At 45.1% G+C, this 17,178-nt stretch overlaps 1 protein-coding gene across 1 annotated transcript in view; it reads right to left on the reverse strand.

Annotated features, from left to right (window-relative positions):
* The window catches only part of LOC119182464 (monocarboxylate transporter 5-like), a 70,140-nt gene that overhangs the window by 13,272 nt on the left and 39,690 nt on the right, over nucleotides 1-17,178 (reverse strand). The window contains exon 2 of the mRNA XM_075888094.1: nucleotides 15,804-16,041. Coding sequence (XP_075744209.1) covers nucleotides 15,804-16,041 — 238 coding nt within the window. The remainder of the gene's footprint in view (nucleotides 1-15,803; nucleotides 16,042-17,178) is intronic.

Raw genomic sequence — 17,178 nt, forward strand, 5'->3', positions numbered from 1 at the left:
TCCAGCCATTCAAAACCATCTCCTGTAATATTTTCCTGCTCTCGATCATCACATATCCTTCACGTGTATTTTGCGGTCATAGGAGTGAGTGCCTCTAATGCAGTGCCTCAAGACGGAAATCATGTGAAGTAATTTTCGATCATTTTTGTACAGATCCGTGGGGCAGCGTCTTGCATGCCTCGCGTTCACAATATTGGTTATCGTTCTGGCTCGGTAATCAATATGCTTTTTTACAGATAGCGTGTGCGGCCACAGATACAGATACAGATAGCGCTATGCGGCCAACCAATGGGGAAGCTTCGCTGCAACGCTCCTGCGTGGACCGACTTCAAGAGCGTGGTGGCAGAACGTCTTCAAGCCACATAAAAGAAGCATGAAGGAACGTATCTGACAGACGTGTCATATTGCAGTGGGAAACACGTCTACCGCATCTCCAGGGAAAACGGATCGGACACGCGTGTGACGAAGGCAGCGCTACACATCATTTAGCACCGCATCGCGACCACTCGCTGAACCGAGGCGGATCGATTGTTTTCGTTTAAAAGCGCGCGTTTGCACTGGCATTGAAATAACTGAAGGAGGTGCCAGTACAAATAATGTATCTGGCCACTTAACGATACCTCAATGACAGGTTGTTCATCTGATTGCGCCAGTCACTTTGCCTTGCAAGTGTAGTGTCATCACACTAACTTAAGTTTCGCGGTAATGCTAAATAAAGAATCACGCTGTTCCAGCCTTAGTTTTAAACTTCTCAAGTCACAGAGATAATTAGAGCAGTCGAAAAGAGAATGATACTCACGCCCCAATAGCACCGACTATAGTATTCAAATATAGCAAGTGCGTCGCATCCGTCGGTTATTTACATGTCGTTTGTCCTAGAAGGAGGTGATAACCCTTATTTTTACGTGAGCGAATTTGGCGACGTGCACTCATTTTCGGGACGCGTATGTAGCGTCACCACGAGATCATATTCAAATCTGAGCCCGGTGTTGCGCGCTCACACACAAACACACAAAAACAATCACCCGAAAGCAGTGCGTACAAGGAGGGAGGGGGGGTCATACGCTCTCGGACCACTCTCCCATGTATTCCGATTTAGGCATGGACTAGAAACTTTTAACCCGGACTGTACATCTCGAGATCATATCTTGGTGGCAAACGATCTGGAAAATTTTCAAAATTTTCAGTGCACTCAGAAGAAGTCTCACCCTTAGCGATGACATCGTCGCCGCAGTGACGGGTTTAACAAAGACTGGCGTAAAACATAGAGGCCTAAGGGTTATTTATGACCAATGCACAATATTCTTTCTGCTGTGATGGCTCCTGAATATTCCTTTTCATATTCAACCCTTTCCTCAAAATTTATACTACGACTATTCCATCCTCATTAAAGCAAACCATACGCGGATTCGCTGGGTTCAATGGCTATGTAAGCAGCAGCGGCTGCTCTGAGGGACGCTGCAGTTGGAGGCTGAAATTACATTCGGGCCAGCTGGTGTTTGCCGACGTATACTGCAAGCAAAGCTGTAGACCAACTTTCTCTCTTTCTCTCTCTATTTTGCATTCCTCCAAAACAGAGTTCCTTTGCCACTGCCCCAGCATTGACATGGCAACCACGCGTTTGACATAATACTCGTCAGCAAACTTAACGCGAGCATTCCGCAACGTGCCCTGAAACAGTTTGATTCACGCTAGCGCCACATACCTTTTAGTTCTGTGGCCGAGATTTTACGCATGCATGCCCACATACTATTCAAGCACATCGAGGTATTATCTCTGCAGCAGCGCCCAGCGCTTCGTGGCTGGCATCAGTTAAGGTAGTCCAGGTCATTCGTGTGCATACGTGCATTCGTATTAAGCTTGCTGACGACTGCACCTGCCTTAACGACTAATAAGGATACACGTAAAATGTTCGTGACACCGAATGTTAGTAACCTAGACAAGGCGACTCAGACAGCCGTAACAAAACACATTACGTCAATTTTTACATTACATCAAATCCTTGCGACATTGCTCGAGTGCACACATGACTGCATGGTCGTCGGGCAGTCGCTCCTCTATGAAAAATTCTAAAAGATATTCCTGCCTCCACAAACCATGTATCTGTGTACCTATGTGAATACATTTAGCAAAAAAAAAGATCAATGCAATAGCCTGTTTTGATTTCTTTTATATAACTTTCACAACTCACTCTCCATTTACACGAATCACGTGAGCGCAGCTCTAAGTGTGCCCAGGAAAACTCATTCACTGCAGAATTCTTGATTAAACCGAATGTTATAAGTTGTTAAAAATGTTCTAACTGGTCATGAAACATCCTACGCACATTTGTTTCAACAAGCGCGCCGACCAATCGTAATGAGATCCACAGGATGATTTATGCATTTCCCTGTTAAGACTCAAAGGTTACAGTCGTCATCTTCTGTTTCTTTTCAGCCAATGGATGGATCGCCCTTGTTTTCGTCCCTTACCCTCTTCCTCCAATTAGCTTTTTGGCACCTAACGCGATGTTGTACGGGGCTCCCAAGATCGAAGGAATTGCAAGCTTTCGCTAGCTGAACAAACTATCAACAGTGATGATGCTCATAGTTCATTTCTACTATGTTCGCTATTTTTGTGATCCTTTTATTCGTGTTGGGCTGCTCATATATTGAGGCGTAATATTAGCAGTTGTGCTGTTCTAACATCCCACAACATCTATTTAATCCTTTCAGACGCCGTAGTGGAGGGCATCGGATAATTCGGTCACTCGGGGTGTTCTAACGTGCACCTATATTATGCACATAGAACCTGTACACAGGCCTCGAGCATTCTCGCTTCTATCAAAAAGGCGGTCACCGTGGCCGAAGGCCGACCGCGGGACCTGGTGTCAGTATATATTGAGTGATGTTCGACGCCACGAAGGTCTACAGTGCTTATGGTGTGCGACAGCTTACCCGCTGGTTACGATATGGAATCGTGGCCTCGGCGGCAACATTCTCGACTGGGGCAAAAATGCTTATCAAGGACGTCCATGCAACGACTAAACTAACAAAAACACATTGATACAACGCATATAACGCTTGGCTCGAAGCAAGAAAATGTGGCATAGCCGATTATACAGGCCGACTGCCTCACATAAAACAGTTTCCCACCATGCGTGCGATCTCCTGTGGACCATTTATGAAGGTATTTATTTATTCGGCCGTACAAGACCGTCCACGAAGAGGTATGTCAGAAACAAGAACTGGCATAGCGTGCAGTATTGCGGCGTAGTCTTGCAATGTTAAGCACACAAATACCATACAAATGGTATTTAGCGCTACTGTTTATTACTTTGTTTCTTCGAGTCATTGCTCACGAAAAGAAAAAATCTATTAGGGTCAAGGGGTATGGTGGCGTATGGCTTTAGCCAATGTTTTAACAATGTGTCAAAGAATGTTGTTTACTACGGAATGTTCGTCGAGTTACTTGCAAATTGTATAGTTATTGACCGCGTTCCACAGACACCATAGAACTCAGGATGTAATTCTGGAACACTCTAGTATTTCAGGGGCGAAGCTCCTTAGGGTGTGGTCGTCGCCTCCTACGTTTGTATGTATTTTCTATGCAACCCCGTCTAGTATATAAATTGCTCACTGAATGGCATTGTTTGTATATGGTGTATATAAGCTGTTGAATATATAAGCACAAGGGTGACAGAAACTTTCAACAAGGAAGTGCCTTATGCACCACAATATACAAGGATGAATCAAGTAGGGCAATGGCTCCATTTTCACAACGAGAGTAGGGAATAGCTGGGAAGAGGGTTCCTAGTAGTACATACACAGGCCCAGATGGCATTCCAAATATGCTGATAAAGATATTCGGTCCGAAGTCTAAGCAGACTTTGAGAGAGGCAGTGAGCAATATAATAATCAATGGTGAAGTCCCCGATGGATCAAAACTTAGCAAGACGAGCATGATCTAAAAAAGATAGGGGGGCAAAGCTGACATAAACAAATACCGTCCTATAACCATGACATCAGTGGTCTACAGGCTGGCGATGCAGGTTATAAAGGAAAGACTGCAGGCATGGGTAGATGATGAGGGGGTGCTGGGGGAACTACAGAATGGGTTTCGGAAACACAGCAGGCTGACGCAGTTCATCGAAATATCAGAAAAGGAACACAGGCTCCTGTGACTAGCATTTTTGGATGTCAAGGGAGCTTACGATAGCGTGCTTCAAGAGGACTTGTGAAGAATACTGGACACACTACGTGTGGAAGATGGAGTCACTAAACCTTTAAAGGATATCTATATAGGTAACAAGGCAGTTTAAAGTGAAAAAACAGGTATCCAAGCCCATAGAGGTAAAACGGGGCTCAGGCAGGGGTGTCCTCTGTCAACCTTTTTATTCATGATTTACCTACAAGGATTAGAGGCTAAATTAAAAGGAAGTGGACTTGGCTTCAGCCTCTCTTTCGTCAAACAGGGAAAACTAATTGAACAGGCACTACCAGCATTGATGTACGCAGATGATATAGTGCTAGTGGCCAACAGTTAACAAGGAAAATTTACATAGATTGATGGACATCTGTGGTATTAGGGGAGAGAGGTTATATTTCAGATTCAGTAAGGAAAGATCAGCAGTCATAATTTTTAATAATAATGAAGGTAGTGAGCTTATGATACAGGAGGTCACACTAGAGATAACAGGTAACTACAAATATCTGGGCGTATGAATAAGCAATGGGGCCGAGTATCTAAGGGAACACAAAATATACATGTCGACTAAAGGTAACAGAAATGCAGCGGTAATGAAAAACAGGGCAATTTGGAATTACAATAGGTATGGTTTTGTGAGAGGATTATGGAAAGGGGTCATGGTTCCTGGTCTGAGGTTCGGCAATGCGGTCTTGTGCGTGAGATCACAAGTTGAAGCAAGATCAGAAATTAAGCAACGTGGAATAGGTAGGCTTGCCTTAGGAGTTCACGGGAATACACAAAATCAGGGAGTACAAGGTGATATGGGATGGACATCATTTAAGGGCAGAGAAGCTAGCAGCAAGATAAAGTTTAAGAAGCGATTGATAGAAACGGGGGAGGAGCGTTGAGCTAGGAAGGTATTCAGCTACTTGTACATGAAGAATGTCGATACAAAATGGAAGAAGCGAACCAGAAAATTTACCGGTAAATACTTAAAAAAACATAAGGGGGCCAAACCAAAAAGAATTATCGGTCAAGAAGAAGGTGAAGGAAGCTGAGATCAATATGTGGAGAATCGGCATGATTAAGAAGTCCGCAATTGAGATCTATCCAACTTTTAAGCAGGAAATTGCCAAGGAAAGGATCTATGATAACACTTAGGGTACTTTTCTTCTGTTTGAGGCCAGGATTGCAGCATTGCGAACCAAGACATATCGGGCCAAATACAAAAGGGTAGATACGGTATGCAGTGCCTGTGGAGAGGACGAGGAAACTATCGAACACTTGATAATGTTTTGTAAAGAGCTTCACCCTATAGTTCATGATGATGGCGCAGAGTATTTCAAAGCACTGGGGTTCAGGGACAGGGAGGGCAAGGTAGAATTAAAGCGGGTAGAATCAACTAGAAGGAGGTTATCTGATTGGTGGTTAAAGTCAAGGCACGAGTGAAAATTAAACCCTTCACTGCAAAGTACGAGCCCTCAACCTTACTATTTTAAGAAAAAAATCTAGTTTTTATTTCACTAAGGATTACGGCTTGGTGGCGTTAGCCACCGCCCGATCTAAAAGGTACAGCCATATCAATTCATCCATCTATTCATTTGGAAATACTATGACTGGATGGCATCAGTGGTTTCCGTATAGTTGATGAATAAAGAAAACAGATGGCGCTGTTTTAAGTAGAAATTCACAGCATGTCCATGGAGTGGATAATGATGAGAGGAGCGAAGCACCCGTCCATCCGAGGCGTCATAAGGGGAGCAACCGAATAGACGAATGGACAGACAGACACTACGCCCCTCTCATCATTTTTCACTGAGTCGTTACGCTGTGACTTCTTTTCCTTCTTTTTAAGCTTTCAGCTGCACTCCTAAAGCCGTGATCGTTTCATACGTAACTACAGATGCCACAAAGCCTCGCCTAATGATTAAGTCGCAACATACAAGGCACGTATATTATGTCGGAGATATTCTGTGTTAAAGCAACTTTTTCTGACATGAATGCAGCAGTGACTAATGCCTTATGTATTTCCGAAGATGTCCGCAGCGAAACAGGGTGTTCGCAAAAAGAAATCAGAAAGAACAGAACAGAAAAAAATACGTGGCTAATCCCTCCGTCTAAGAATCGGTATAGCACGAAAGTGAAATGTGCCTCCATAGAGGTAGTTTACCGTTTATTGAACATGGTTTTGTAACTAGGGTGAGGGGGGAATGAACGCTACAGCGACGACTAGTAATGTAACGCGAGGAACGGCAAGCAGCTTGTAGGTTGCAGCGGAAACCTCAAGAAGAAAGCACGCATGAAATAAGCATACGCTGGTGGAAACAACTGTCACAGCTTGGTGCTTCAAGCGCGCTGTTCAAACAGAAAGAAATACGCGCAAAATGAACACAGAAGTATACACAATGGGAGCGCAAAACTGTGACAATTTGATGTGCGCGAGCAGCGCGCTCGTTTCGTAAACGCAGCCGTGGCAGCGAGTGAAGAGACCTGCGTGCTCTCTTACCTCACTGTACATTCATAGCGAACTTGCCATGAAGTACAAGATGTACACAGTGCCCGAACTACGAGATAAGCGCGCGCGCTCGGTAAACGCCCTGTGGAGACGTGCGCATCGCACTGTTCGGGGCGACGGCCTTTAGAACGCGCCCAACCCGCGCCCTTCGGGCCATGTTCCTAATGTTGATGAAAACACTTTTAGGTTGCTGAGCTCTGAAGACTGCCAACGTTATATGACGTACATAAATGGCTCCCCGTGAGTGATCTGGATACCGTACGCTTCGTGGCTAAGTGGTTATGTGCTGGGGAGTGAGGTGTAATGAAACTGTTTCTTCTCGTTTTTCGCAAGCTGTTAAATACTTTACAACGTCATATCAGACACAGAAATACGTCCGCGGAGCCGTAGTGGACTCCGGCATAAAATTCCTGCCTGAAAGCGCCCCGAGAGCAAACAAGAAAGTTTGTTAGTTTGGTAACCATGGCTGTATGCTGTGTTTCAAGCTATATATATATGTGCCAACTGAAAATGTGAGCAACGTCACTGACCTAGCGCTGGTCATATGCATGCATCATGTATTTCGCCACCAGATACACATATTAGTATAACGCTTTATTCGGAAACTTCGCTAAATCACGAATCACTTTTAAGCAGAAATATTTAATAAGTCGAGCTGCTTTCATCATTATAGGAAAAACAGAACATTGACTGATGCAAAGCGAGTGGTGAGTACGCAACTTGACCCTTTTATTGTTCTTGTCAGGCTAGTGATGTCGTAAACGCTCGTTAACACAGCGAGCTGTAAGAATGAGCTTGTGAGGTGGTTAAAAAAGTGCTATTTCTAAAGTAATGCGAAATCTGTCAACTTAAGACACACACGCCTCACATACTTACATCCTATAAATATTCGTCACTATTGGAAGCAAGAGCGTCTTTCTGTTTTGATTTGCAGGCGACTACGCATTTCAACTGCCGTGTACTTGATATATCACCTAAACTTAATTTAAGGTTGTAGCACATGCGAGTGTGTTTGTATTGTGGCATATTGTTTCACGATCTACCAATTCAGAAAGCAATAGTGGACCTAAAACAAGCAGACCCTCACGACACTCACTTTCACTTGTAATAACAGACGGGCGTATTACACTTTTAAATGTGCGTGACTAGACGTGGACAGTGTAAAACATGCACACGCAGAAATAGCGCTGATGATGATGATGCTCTCATATTGCTGGCAGTCGCCCACAAAGGGGTATCGGCCAAGAGCCGAGTGCAGGATCTTTAAGTTAGTCAGTTATGTATCTACAAGCATGCTATATAAGTTTAGTTTAAAGAAAAAAAAGAAATCATGAAAAGTGCTTGAAAATTCTACATCAGCAAACGGTCAGGCAATCATATAGTCTTGGAGCAGAAAGTAATGTTAACAATAGAGTAACAAGACAATCCTTTCTTTTACGTTATGTACGCGAACACAGCAGAGCAAACCTACATGTGGCTACAACCTAACGTAATCCCTCCAAAAAATAAAATTACTGCCACGTGTACTCCTAAACCTAGCTTCTCAATTCTCTCGACAAGGTACAGACTTTCTTTTAGTAAGTATATCGGTGACAGCATAAACTGTCAACTGGAAATAATCATTTTGATATGCACGTGACGCATATGCGAGCAGGTGAAAAGGAAACAAAAAATAGATGCCGAACAAGGAGCCAAACGCCCGTGTTTGTTCACATCCCTTTACTACCAAAGTAGGGTGACCATTTAAGAATTCTCACTTGCTCGTTTAGATTAATCTTTTGTTTGAATTAGAAACTTGCGCGTTTGAATAGCGTAAATGGCGAACTGCATGAGCAGCACGCCGGTCAGCCGTCTGCCAACATGCACGCAACTTCGCGAAGCCGCATTTGAAGGTTACCGCATGTTTTTTTTTGGTTTTTTTGTGTCTCGATGCGCACCTGCCTTCTAGTATTGGAAATGACGCCGCATTCATCGGCTGACACGTGACACATACTTATAAACGGTATTTGCTCTGCAAGTAATGAGAGAAATGACTGTTTAGTGCCCCAAAGCACAAGTTCCAAAGCAGTCAGTAAGTAGGCATATCGCCATGCTGAAGTATTAGTTGCCATGGCATGTCACCATGCTGAAGTGTTGCTTGACAGACAGGGTCGTATGCAGCTAACTTGGTGCAAAGTAGCCACAAATGGCAATATTTACTCGAACACGCCGGAGTACACAGGACCAGTGTTGGTGTTGCATAACGCATATGTCTAAGGGCCGTATGGTTATTGGTACACGAGCATCTTTCAATATGTCGAGGTTGCTCAGGACTGCCACAGCGGAGTATGACTAAATCATGTAGGCTTGCTTGCCTTTCACTTACGTCCATTGTTATTTTTAAATATTTTCATTATGACTCAATACGTACGAAATGTTGGAGGTTTCACACGAGATCATGTACAAAAGCTATACTGCCAAACAAAGCACAGAACTGGATGAGGAAGAGAGTTTAACAGTAGATGCTAGGCGTGGCTTAACCAGCAGAACGCGCCTATAGTTTGCATGGACCAACGCTAACGCTGAACAAATTTTCCATATCCAGTAATATGCATACGACTACGCACAGTCGACAGCAAAACTTTTCGGGATGTGCAGCGGGAGGCGGAGCGGCGGTAAACTGCATTGCTGCGCCGTCTATCATGACGAGAACCATGGTGTTGAGGTTATCGGTCATGGCTTCCAAGATTGGATCCAGCAGGAGTGCGTTGTCTAAACGCGCTGTTGCAAATCACCGAGGCCGCGTACAGTAGCCTCGACACCACGCCGCATCACACTAAGTGGCGCAGCGATGCAATTTGCCGCCACGCGCTGCACATTCCGCAAACTTTTGCTGTCGACTTCACATTAACAATGTGTCATGTAACAATGTGTGTGTCACATCAAGCACGTGTCATGGCATGGCGCCAGTTTCTCTCGTTCATTTGCAGCAAACTACAGATAGCGAGAAGTTGCAAGAAACTTTCATGATGCATTGCGTTAGGATATGAAAACCGTGAAAAAGCAGACATGTTGCTTTTGCAAAGCCGAGGTAAAAAAAAAACGCCACGTTCGCACGTAACAAGCAGCCCAACCACAGTGTAAGCTGAAGCGATGGACTTCAAAGCCTATAACCATGTTAGGTGGGGTAGTGGAACTGTAGTTGCAAAGTACTAACTGTGGGCTATTCGCAGTCATTTTTCTCTATTGTACTATGCGTCTGCAAGCAATGTGGCGCAATCTCACATCATATAGTTCTCTGATGATGTTCTTGGCAAAGCTGAGGATTATGGTAAATAAGAATTGTAAACGTAAAATGAACGTCTTCATTTGGACCCTTCACCCAACATGACGCCTGTATATCTTGGCCATGTCATATTTAAGGCGTGGGCACGCGCCGCCGTGCCCACACCATTAAAACATCTAGGGATGAGCAGGGGAACGATAGAGCGGCAACTTCAGGTGTAACGGCACGAAGGAAAAGTCAAGAACGGCAAACATTAGTGAATGAATAAATAAAAGCATAGTGTACAACTAGTGCGTCACAACGTTCTTAGTGTCCGTTTCGTTTTATTTTTTAGGCTTGTATGCATTTGAGCGAGGGATAGAGCACTGGAACGCGCCGGTTATCGGTGCTTCTGTAGACTCGACATCGCCTAACACGATTATGCGGGTTTGTGCGTTTATTTTATGCTATCGCTGACAGACAGAGCTTGAACGTGGGAGTTGAAAAATATACATACGCTCCCCATCGCAATATCTCTCGTGGTTTACGAATTACGATGATAGCCCCCTTCCACATTACGCTTCCACGTAAGCTGGGGATCGGGATAGCATAGATATACCAGAAACCTGCGCATACAGTTATCCAGCCACAGTGCCTCTACCACTCACCCAAAAGTTCATGCGTCATATAATTGAATTTAGGTACCCATTAAAGACCCACACGTGGTAGAAATTGCTAAGCCCTGCACTACCGCGTCGGTAATAATATTGGGACTTAAAACCACAATAACCATCATACCGAATCTCGGAATAGGACAGAACACGCACGAAATCAGGAAAAAGCTTTTCAGGCGAAGTTTCATCCATAAAAAAATAGAAAGACAAAGACTCATTGTTGTGAAACTTTTAGACGTAGGCAAAGCTGCATTTCGGAATTATTATGAAGTTCACAGCTTCTGGAAGTGCAAAAAAAGGCAATGAAAATAAACTACGGCTCACCGAAGAACAGTAATCTAGTGCTCTTTTTTTTCGCTTTCAGGAGCTATGAATCAGTACCAACGCCCAATCTTAGCGCTTGTTAGGTCACAAATAACAGCATCTTTGCTGAAACGCGTATACATTTTTTTTAGTTGCACTCGACCGTGGCAGATATGCAAATACACAGGTAAAACGCCACATGGCGATTAGGGGTCTTTGAAAATTGCGCCAAATCGCTGCTCATCGTCCGAAACACCAACTGTGCTCACTCACCCTCGCCCGCTCTGTTTGGAGGCGGTTGTTAGGATCCGGCATTGCTTTCCAGGCGAAGACGCTGTCACTGAGCCCGTGTTCAATTCGGGTTGATTAGCATTCCGGCTTGTCGCCTCTTCAGTTTTTGTCACCCGACGTTAATCGTGGACGTCGGGGGACATTGCTGACGCTGACGCCGTTGCTGAGAGCGCTGTCGGCATTGGTGCGCTGCGTGCGCGGTCGCCGCCACTCGTGTCTGTTGTGTTCCGCTCTTCTGCCAGCTGCTTTAAAACAGCATCGAGAACGCGGCGCGAAAAGCGAACCCTTTCGCAATGGCGGCGTTATGTTTTCGAATGCGCGGCCATACCGAGCCTAAAACTAATAATAACCAGTGAAATGCAGTAGTTCGCAACAACTGTGCCGCATAGCAGATTACGCATTCAGTTCTGATTGGCACTTGCACTCAAATCGGGAACAAAGTGGATATGCGAAAAGCGTTTGCTAACCATATCTTTATGAGCAGGCGAAAAAAAAAATACTGAGGGAGATAACAGCGGTGGCAGGTATGCATCTGTCGTCGTGACGGTGCTTTAGAATTTTAGAAACGAGTTGAGGGAGCAAGTTACGCACCACCTTTGTTTAAATATCACGATAACCAAGTGGACATATTGTTCTCTCATGCTTATCCAACCTGCTGGACCAAGTGACGCCGGTCGCACGCAAGATGTCTACTGTATACTGATATCGCTTCGTTTCAGGTATCAAAGCGTGGGTCGACACACTAATAAATCCACCATTATATTTTCCTCTTACGGCATTATCCTAATCATACCAGAAATCACCCGTGGTTAGCAGCAATGACGCCGCATTGATAGCTGAAAAATCTTCGAAGAGGTGCGGTTGCAGCCTGCGTTTCAAAAGTATTTTTTTCTTTCATGAGTTGCATCAGCCCATATGTTAAAGGAATTCGACGTGTGACTGATATGGCTGCGTTGTCGTGCAGTAATCTTTGGAAAAACTCGCACGTTAACTTGATGCACTTATCGTTGAAATGGTGCTAAAGTTATCATTATGAAATTTTAACGAGAAACTGTGCAGCATGTCTACGTAGGGTCCACCATTTCGTAATCGCAGTCACCTCACGGCGATTTTTAATCACTTTGTAACTACTAGAGCAGTGAAAAACATCGATTCACTTGCAAGAAACATACGGCCCAGTATCCTGCTATGCACTGCACCAGTGCTGACTGGTGCATGTAGCTAATAATTTTTGTCACTCCACAGCACGCTGAACCGAACATATCATGCCGTACGTGCGGGATCGTCGGAGGCGCATCGACGAAGAGAAGCGGATGGCCGCCGCGGCTGGTGGTGGATGCCAGACAAACAGACAAAAAACAGACAGCAAACACACAGACAGACACGCAGATAGACGGAAGCAAGGACGGACAGACACACAGACGAATGAAAGTATGCACAAATATGTGGACGGATGGATGCTTGGCTCCACTCATCATCATTCACTCCATGAATATGCTGTGAGCTTTTAATTGCGGGCTTAGTTTAGCAAAAGCATGCTTTCCTTTTCTGCAGAATCACTGTTAACTTCTTAGCAGTTTTCGTATCGCCGTCATAGCTTTTTTAGCCCCTCTGCATAGAAGATTGTCACCTGATAATTGAACCTGCAGCATGTTGCCAACCGTGATCTTGAATTTCTCACTGCCTTCAAATCATTCTTCCCAGAGCCACTGTTTCAAGTGAAAAAAGAGGAAATACTCAAATGGTGCTCGGTCAGTACAGTAAGGTGGGAAATCAATGTTGCCGAAAACAACCTTGGCTGTACCCACTGTTCTGAATTTGGTGCAAGGATGCGCGTCGTTATGAAGAAGGACGATTCCGGATGAAAATTCACTATGTCATCAATGTTTATCGTACTTTCTGTTCAGGTGAGTGTTTCATAGTACAGATCAGCTGTAACTGTGGCCCACAGTTCATAAGATCAAACACAAAAAATGCCCTTTTCGAGTTGAAGAACGACAGCCATCATTTTCTAACAAGAGTAAGCAAATTGCTTTAAATGTGTCCAGTTTTGTGAAGAACTGTGATGGCATCACTGTTATGATTGCCCTGTTTCTGCAATTGCGTGCACTGTCAAGTGCCGTCACTTGTACAACAGTGTGAAAACAAATAATCTCTGTCTTATTGGTAGTAGTTCAAAAAGGCTCCTCCACCTGACATCCTTCAGTGTTTGAGTTGGTCGGTAAGCATTTTTAAAACCCAACTCTACCAATCTCTGGGAGAAATGTGCATAACAGCTACAAATGTGCAAAATGTAGTGATACCAACAAGAGGAACATTGTCTTACGGACCACTAACTATTTTGTTGTCAATCTAAATGCATTATCCAGCCACTTGAACTGCTTAGTTCGTATGAATGCTTTGCGTGGCGCGGCACTCTGTCATACACTCTTGAGGAGCCATTTCGGAAGCCTCAACATCATGTTCTAACACTTGTTTCACTCGTCCTATTTGGTACATACTCTAGGCACAGCTCCCCACAAACTGTAGAAGCAAAAAATTTTTTATGTAAAACTTTATTTAGGCAGGAGGAACAAGAATCACCGACGTTTTTATCTGCGATCCCTGATAAGCAGATGACAATTGAGCCAAAGCAAACACTTTACTACTTTCGCGAAGAAGTAACAGATTGTGCTGTGCTTATATTTCTTTAGTCTGACGTGCAAATATCCAAGGATTAGAAAATGACCAGTACTTTATAAATATTCATCATAGAAAATCTCATTATACAGATTTGACTGCCATGATTACTCAATGTCTATTTTTTGAACATTGCTACCGCCAATTCCAGCACTTCTCAGCTGTCTTGTGCGACGTTACTAATGTTCCATATGTCCCTATCGTCGGCGTCTATGTAATGCGCAGTGTATTGCTAGTGCTGACCACTAGCACCTAATGTATGTTTTTACAAGTGAGTGCTTTTTGGAACACCCACAGGCATCCTCTATCTAGTGTGTCAGCTGATAAACAGAGGGCGAGCAAGAGCAAGACTTGCTCATTCTCTGAACTTGTCAACCGTGGCAGCTTTCACACGAATGTTAGCTTGCTGAAATGTTTGACTCAGGCTAAGACTTTCATTTTTCACCAACTGTTACTGAATTGAAGTGTCTGTCCCTGCAACCTTCTTTACTTCTTTTCAAACATAAACTAATTTTATTTTTCGACATGACCTTGTAAATTATGTTTTTTCTAGGCTTAACACAACTGAAAGTTGATCTAGTTGGGCGGAATTGGTCGTAAAAAGACCGGACGTGCAGGCACGAACACATAGATGTAAAACACAACATCAAGAACAATGCTATATGCAAGGATACCTCGCATAACCGCGTGAGGTCATTTTTATACAACGTAATGTGCCCATGGCCAATGTGTTGTCAAAAACATTGCGGCTCAGGCTTATCTTACCGACACGACACATTTAGAGGGCATCTGTGGTGAGAATAAAAACGGGCAGCATGGTACCACGTACTGTATAAGAGCCACCCGGCGTAAATGTCATTGTCTAATTGAACGAGGCAAGAGACAAAGTTGGGCAATTTCAGTGGGTATATTTTAATAAATTGAAGGCTATTAGTGTTTTGGTATGTATTAGTCAACTCCGTGGCTGGCAGTGTTCTTTGTTCACATGTATACTAGTACAATCACGATTGTCAATCCACTATGGAAGCTTAGTTGCTTGACCTGTTTTTTACCAGTTTAGGCCTCTCGGTCACATGACGACATATCGGAAGTATTTATAATAACGTTAGGCTGCCGTGCACACGAATACCACCCCGCAACAGCAGCGAAAAACGCCTATAAGCCTGCGGGCGCGCACAGCGACCATCCGCAGGGCCACACCCGCCACCAATGCGGCCGCTATGTTGACCCATCGCAATGATGATGATAGTTTTAACAGGACCATCTCGAGGTTGGATAAGTTAGCTCACAACGCCATCACTACTCTTATTTTCGTTGCACTCTCAAAGGTGCAGTTTACCTTCTATAAACGTAAGTATATAGGTGTTCTGTGATGGCGTTCGCAGCGCCGTCCCTTCTGCACTTTTTCTGCCACTCTTCTACGTTCGGCACTCGCTTGCGTCGGTCAGTAGTCACAGCACTACATGCATTTGCACTGGCTTGATTCCCCCAGAGCGTGTGGAAATAAATGCTCGACAACGAGGCCTCGGCGGACTGTTTCCGTTCACACATCCCATAACATTACATAAAGAGTCCTGAACGCTTGCCGGAGCATTGCACACCATTCGAAAGACGAAAAAAAAATTGTTGCGTGCAACTTAGATAAAGACGGAGAATAAATGTAAGAGAAGAAACAAATGCTCGTCTGTGTATTCTGCGTCGTGGCCTAGCTTGCCCAGGAAAAAAAGTCAAAGTGTATCCACGAAGTGAATGATGACGAAGAGGCTCCCTGCTGCACGGCGATGGCTTTGGCATGCAGCTACTCTTTGCGCATGGTCGAGATTGTGGTGAGGTTGTTGTCAAACCAAAAGCGGTCACATACTTTGCAGCTGCGGCGGAAACTGTGGTCTAGGAAACAGCGCTTAAAGCGTGCAGTAGTGGCGCCACCAACTTTTGGTAGAGACCGCTGCAGGTGCTTGGCCGCTGCATCCCGCACCCGTGGTGATTCTATGTCCACATGCTGAGGCTTCCGCACTGCTTCGGCTGCGTGGGCTCTCAGTTCGGGGTCTTCCTGTCTTTGCACCAGCAATGCTACGACCTCGAGGACCCGTGCCGCTTCCGGGTCCTCTTGCCGATGAGCCCTTTTCGCTTCGGCATCGAGAGCCCTCACCGCTGCCGCCGCCTCGGTGCTGGGAACCGAGGCGGCGGCAGCCGGTGAGCACTCCTGTTGCCTAAAGCTCTTTTACTTAAAGGACTTTACTGTCACCAAGAAAGCGTTCCCTTCTAGTGAGCGCTCTTGAAATCAAAGCAACCGCTGCGCCTCTAGCGGGAGCAAGGACAACCAGCGTACACAGTGGGAGGGACAAGAGACAACACCTCACCAAAAAGAGCAAGCTCCTAAATGTTCTTGCTTGCTACCTAGCCCCCCCCTCCCCTTAAAGGGCCCACAAACCATGTCCAATTTTTTTTTTCAAGCATTACAAGTAAATGCGCGCATCGTGTGCAGAATGACGTCGCGATCAATGATTCTACACGTGGCAGCGCTACGAGCCACCGGCGCTCCACAAACTCCAAAAAACAATCCTTCATCCTTTCCGGGCCTTTTGGGCCTCCGCGTGACATCTATGGCGCACCGAGTCCAATAGGCCAAATACACTGTCGAGCAACAGCCTACGACTTCCGGCCAGTCCGTAAGCAGCTGTCTGCGCTGCTTGTTGTTCGTCGTGTTGCCTGCGTGCGTGTAGTATGTGTTGGGCATGGCGTGTCCCCGTGCGGGTTAATCACGTTGGCAATTCTTTGGAAGCATGTGCGCAACGCGGCTAGATTCCATACAGGCTCGATTACGGCAGCCACGGTTCGCCAACAAGCACGCAACGGACGAAGTCGACGGTTAAAATAGCTGCAACCGGAAGTAGACGGTGTTTCAAGCAGCACGTCAGCAATGGCATTTGACACGCCAGATTGGGAGGGGTGCTCGGCGAGACGGAAAAGCGGCGTGGCAGAGGATGCCAGCGGAGGGAAGCGCAGGAAAGAGCGAAAGGTGCGGTCGTCACAGTTTCGATAATCAAACGTGTCTCACTCCGCTATTACTGCACTGCTTCGAAAAATACTCACGGCTTCGTGCTCTTCATACATGCCTGCACGATTTCCCCACAACAACTGAATTTTGACCTCTGGCTGACTTACGGGCTTTTTAAAGAAAATATTGATTGATATGTGGGTTTTAACGCCCGAAAACTACCATACGATTTTGAGAACCGCCATAGCGGAGGGCTCTGGAAATTTCGACCACCAGGGGTTCTCTAACTTGCACCGATATCTGAGCA

The sequence above is a fragment of the Rhipicephalus microplus genome, chromosome 3 (assembly GCF_043290135.1).
Source record: "Rhipicephalus microplus isolate Deutch F79 chromosome 3, USDA_Rmic, whole genome shotgun sequence".
Classification (NCBI taxonomy): Eukaryota; Metazoa; Arthropoda; class Arachnida; order Ixodida; family Ixodidae; genus Rhipicephalus; species Rhipicephalus microplus.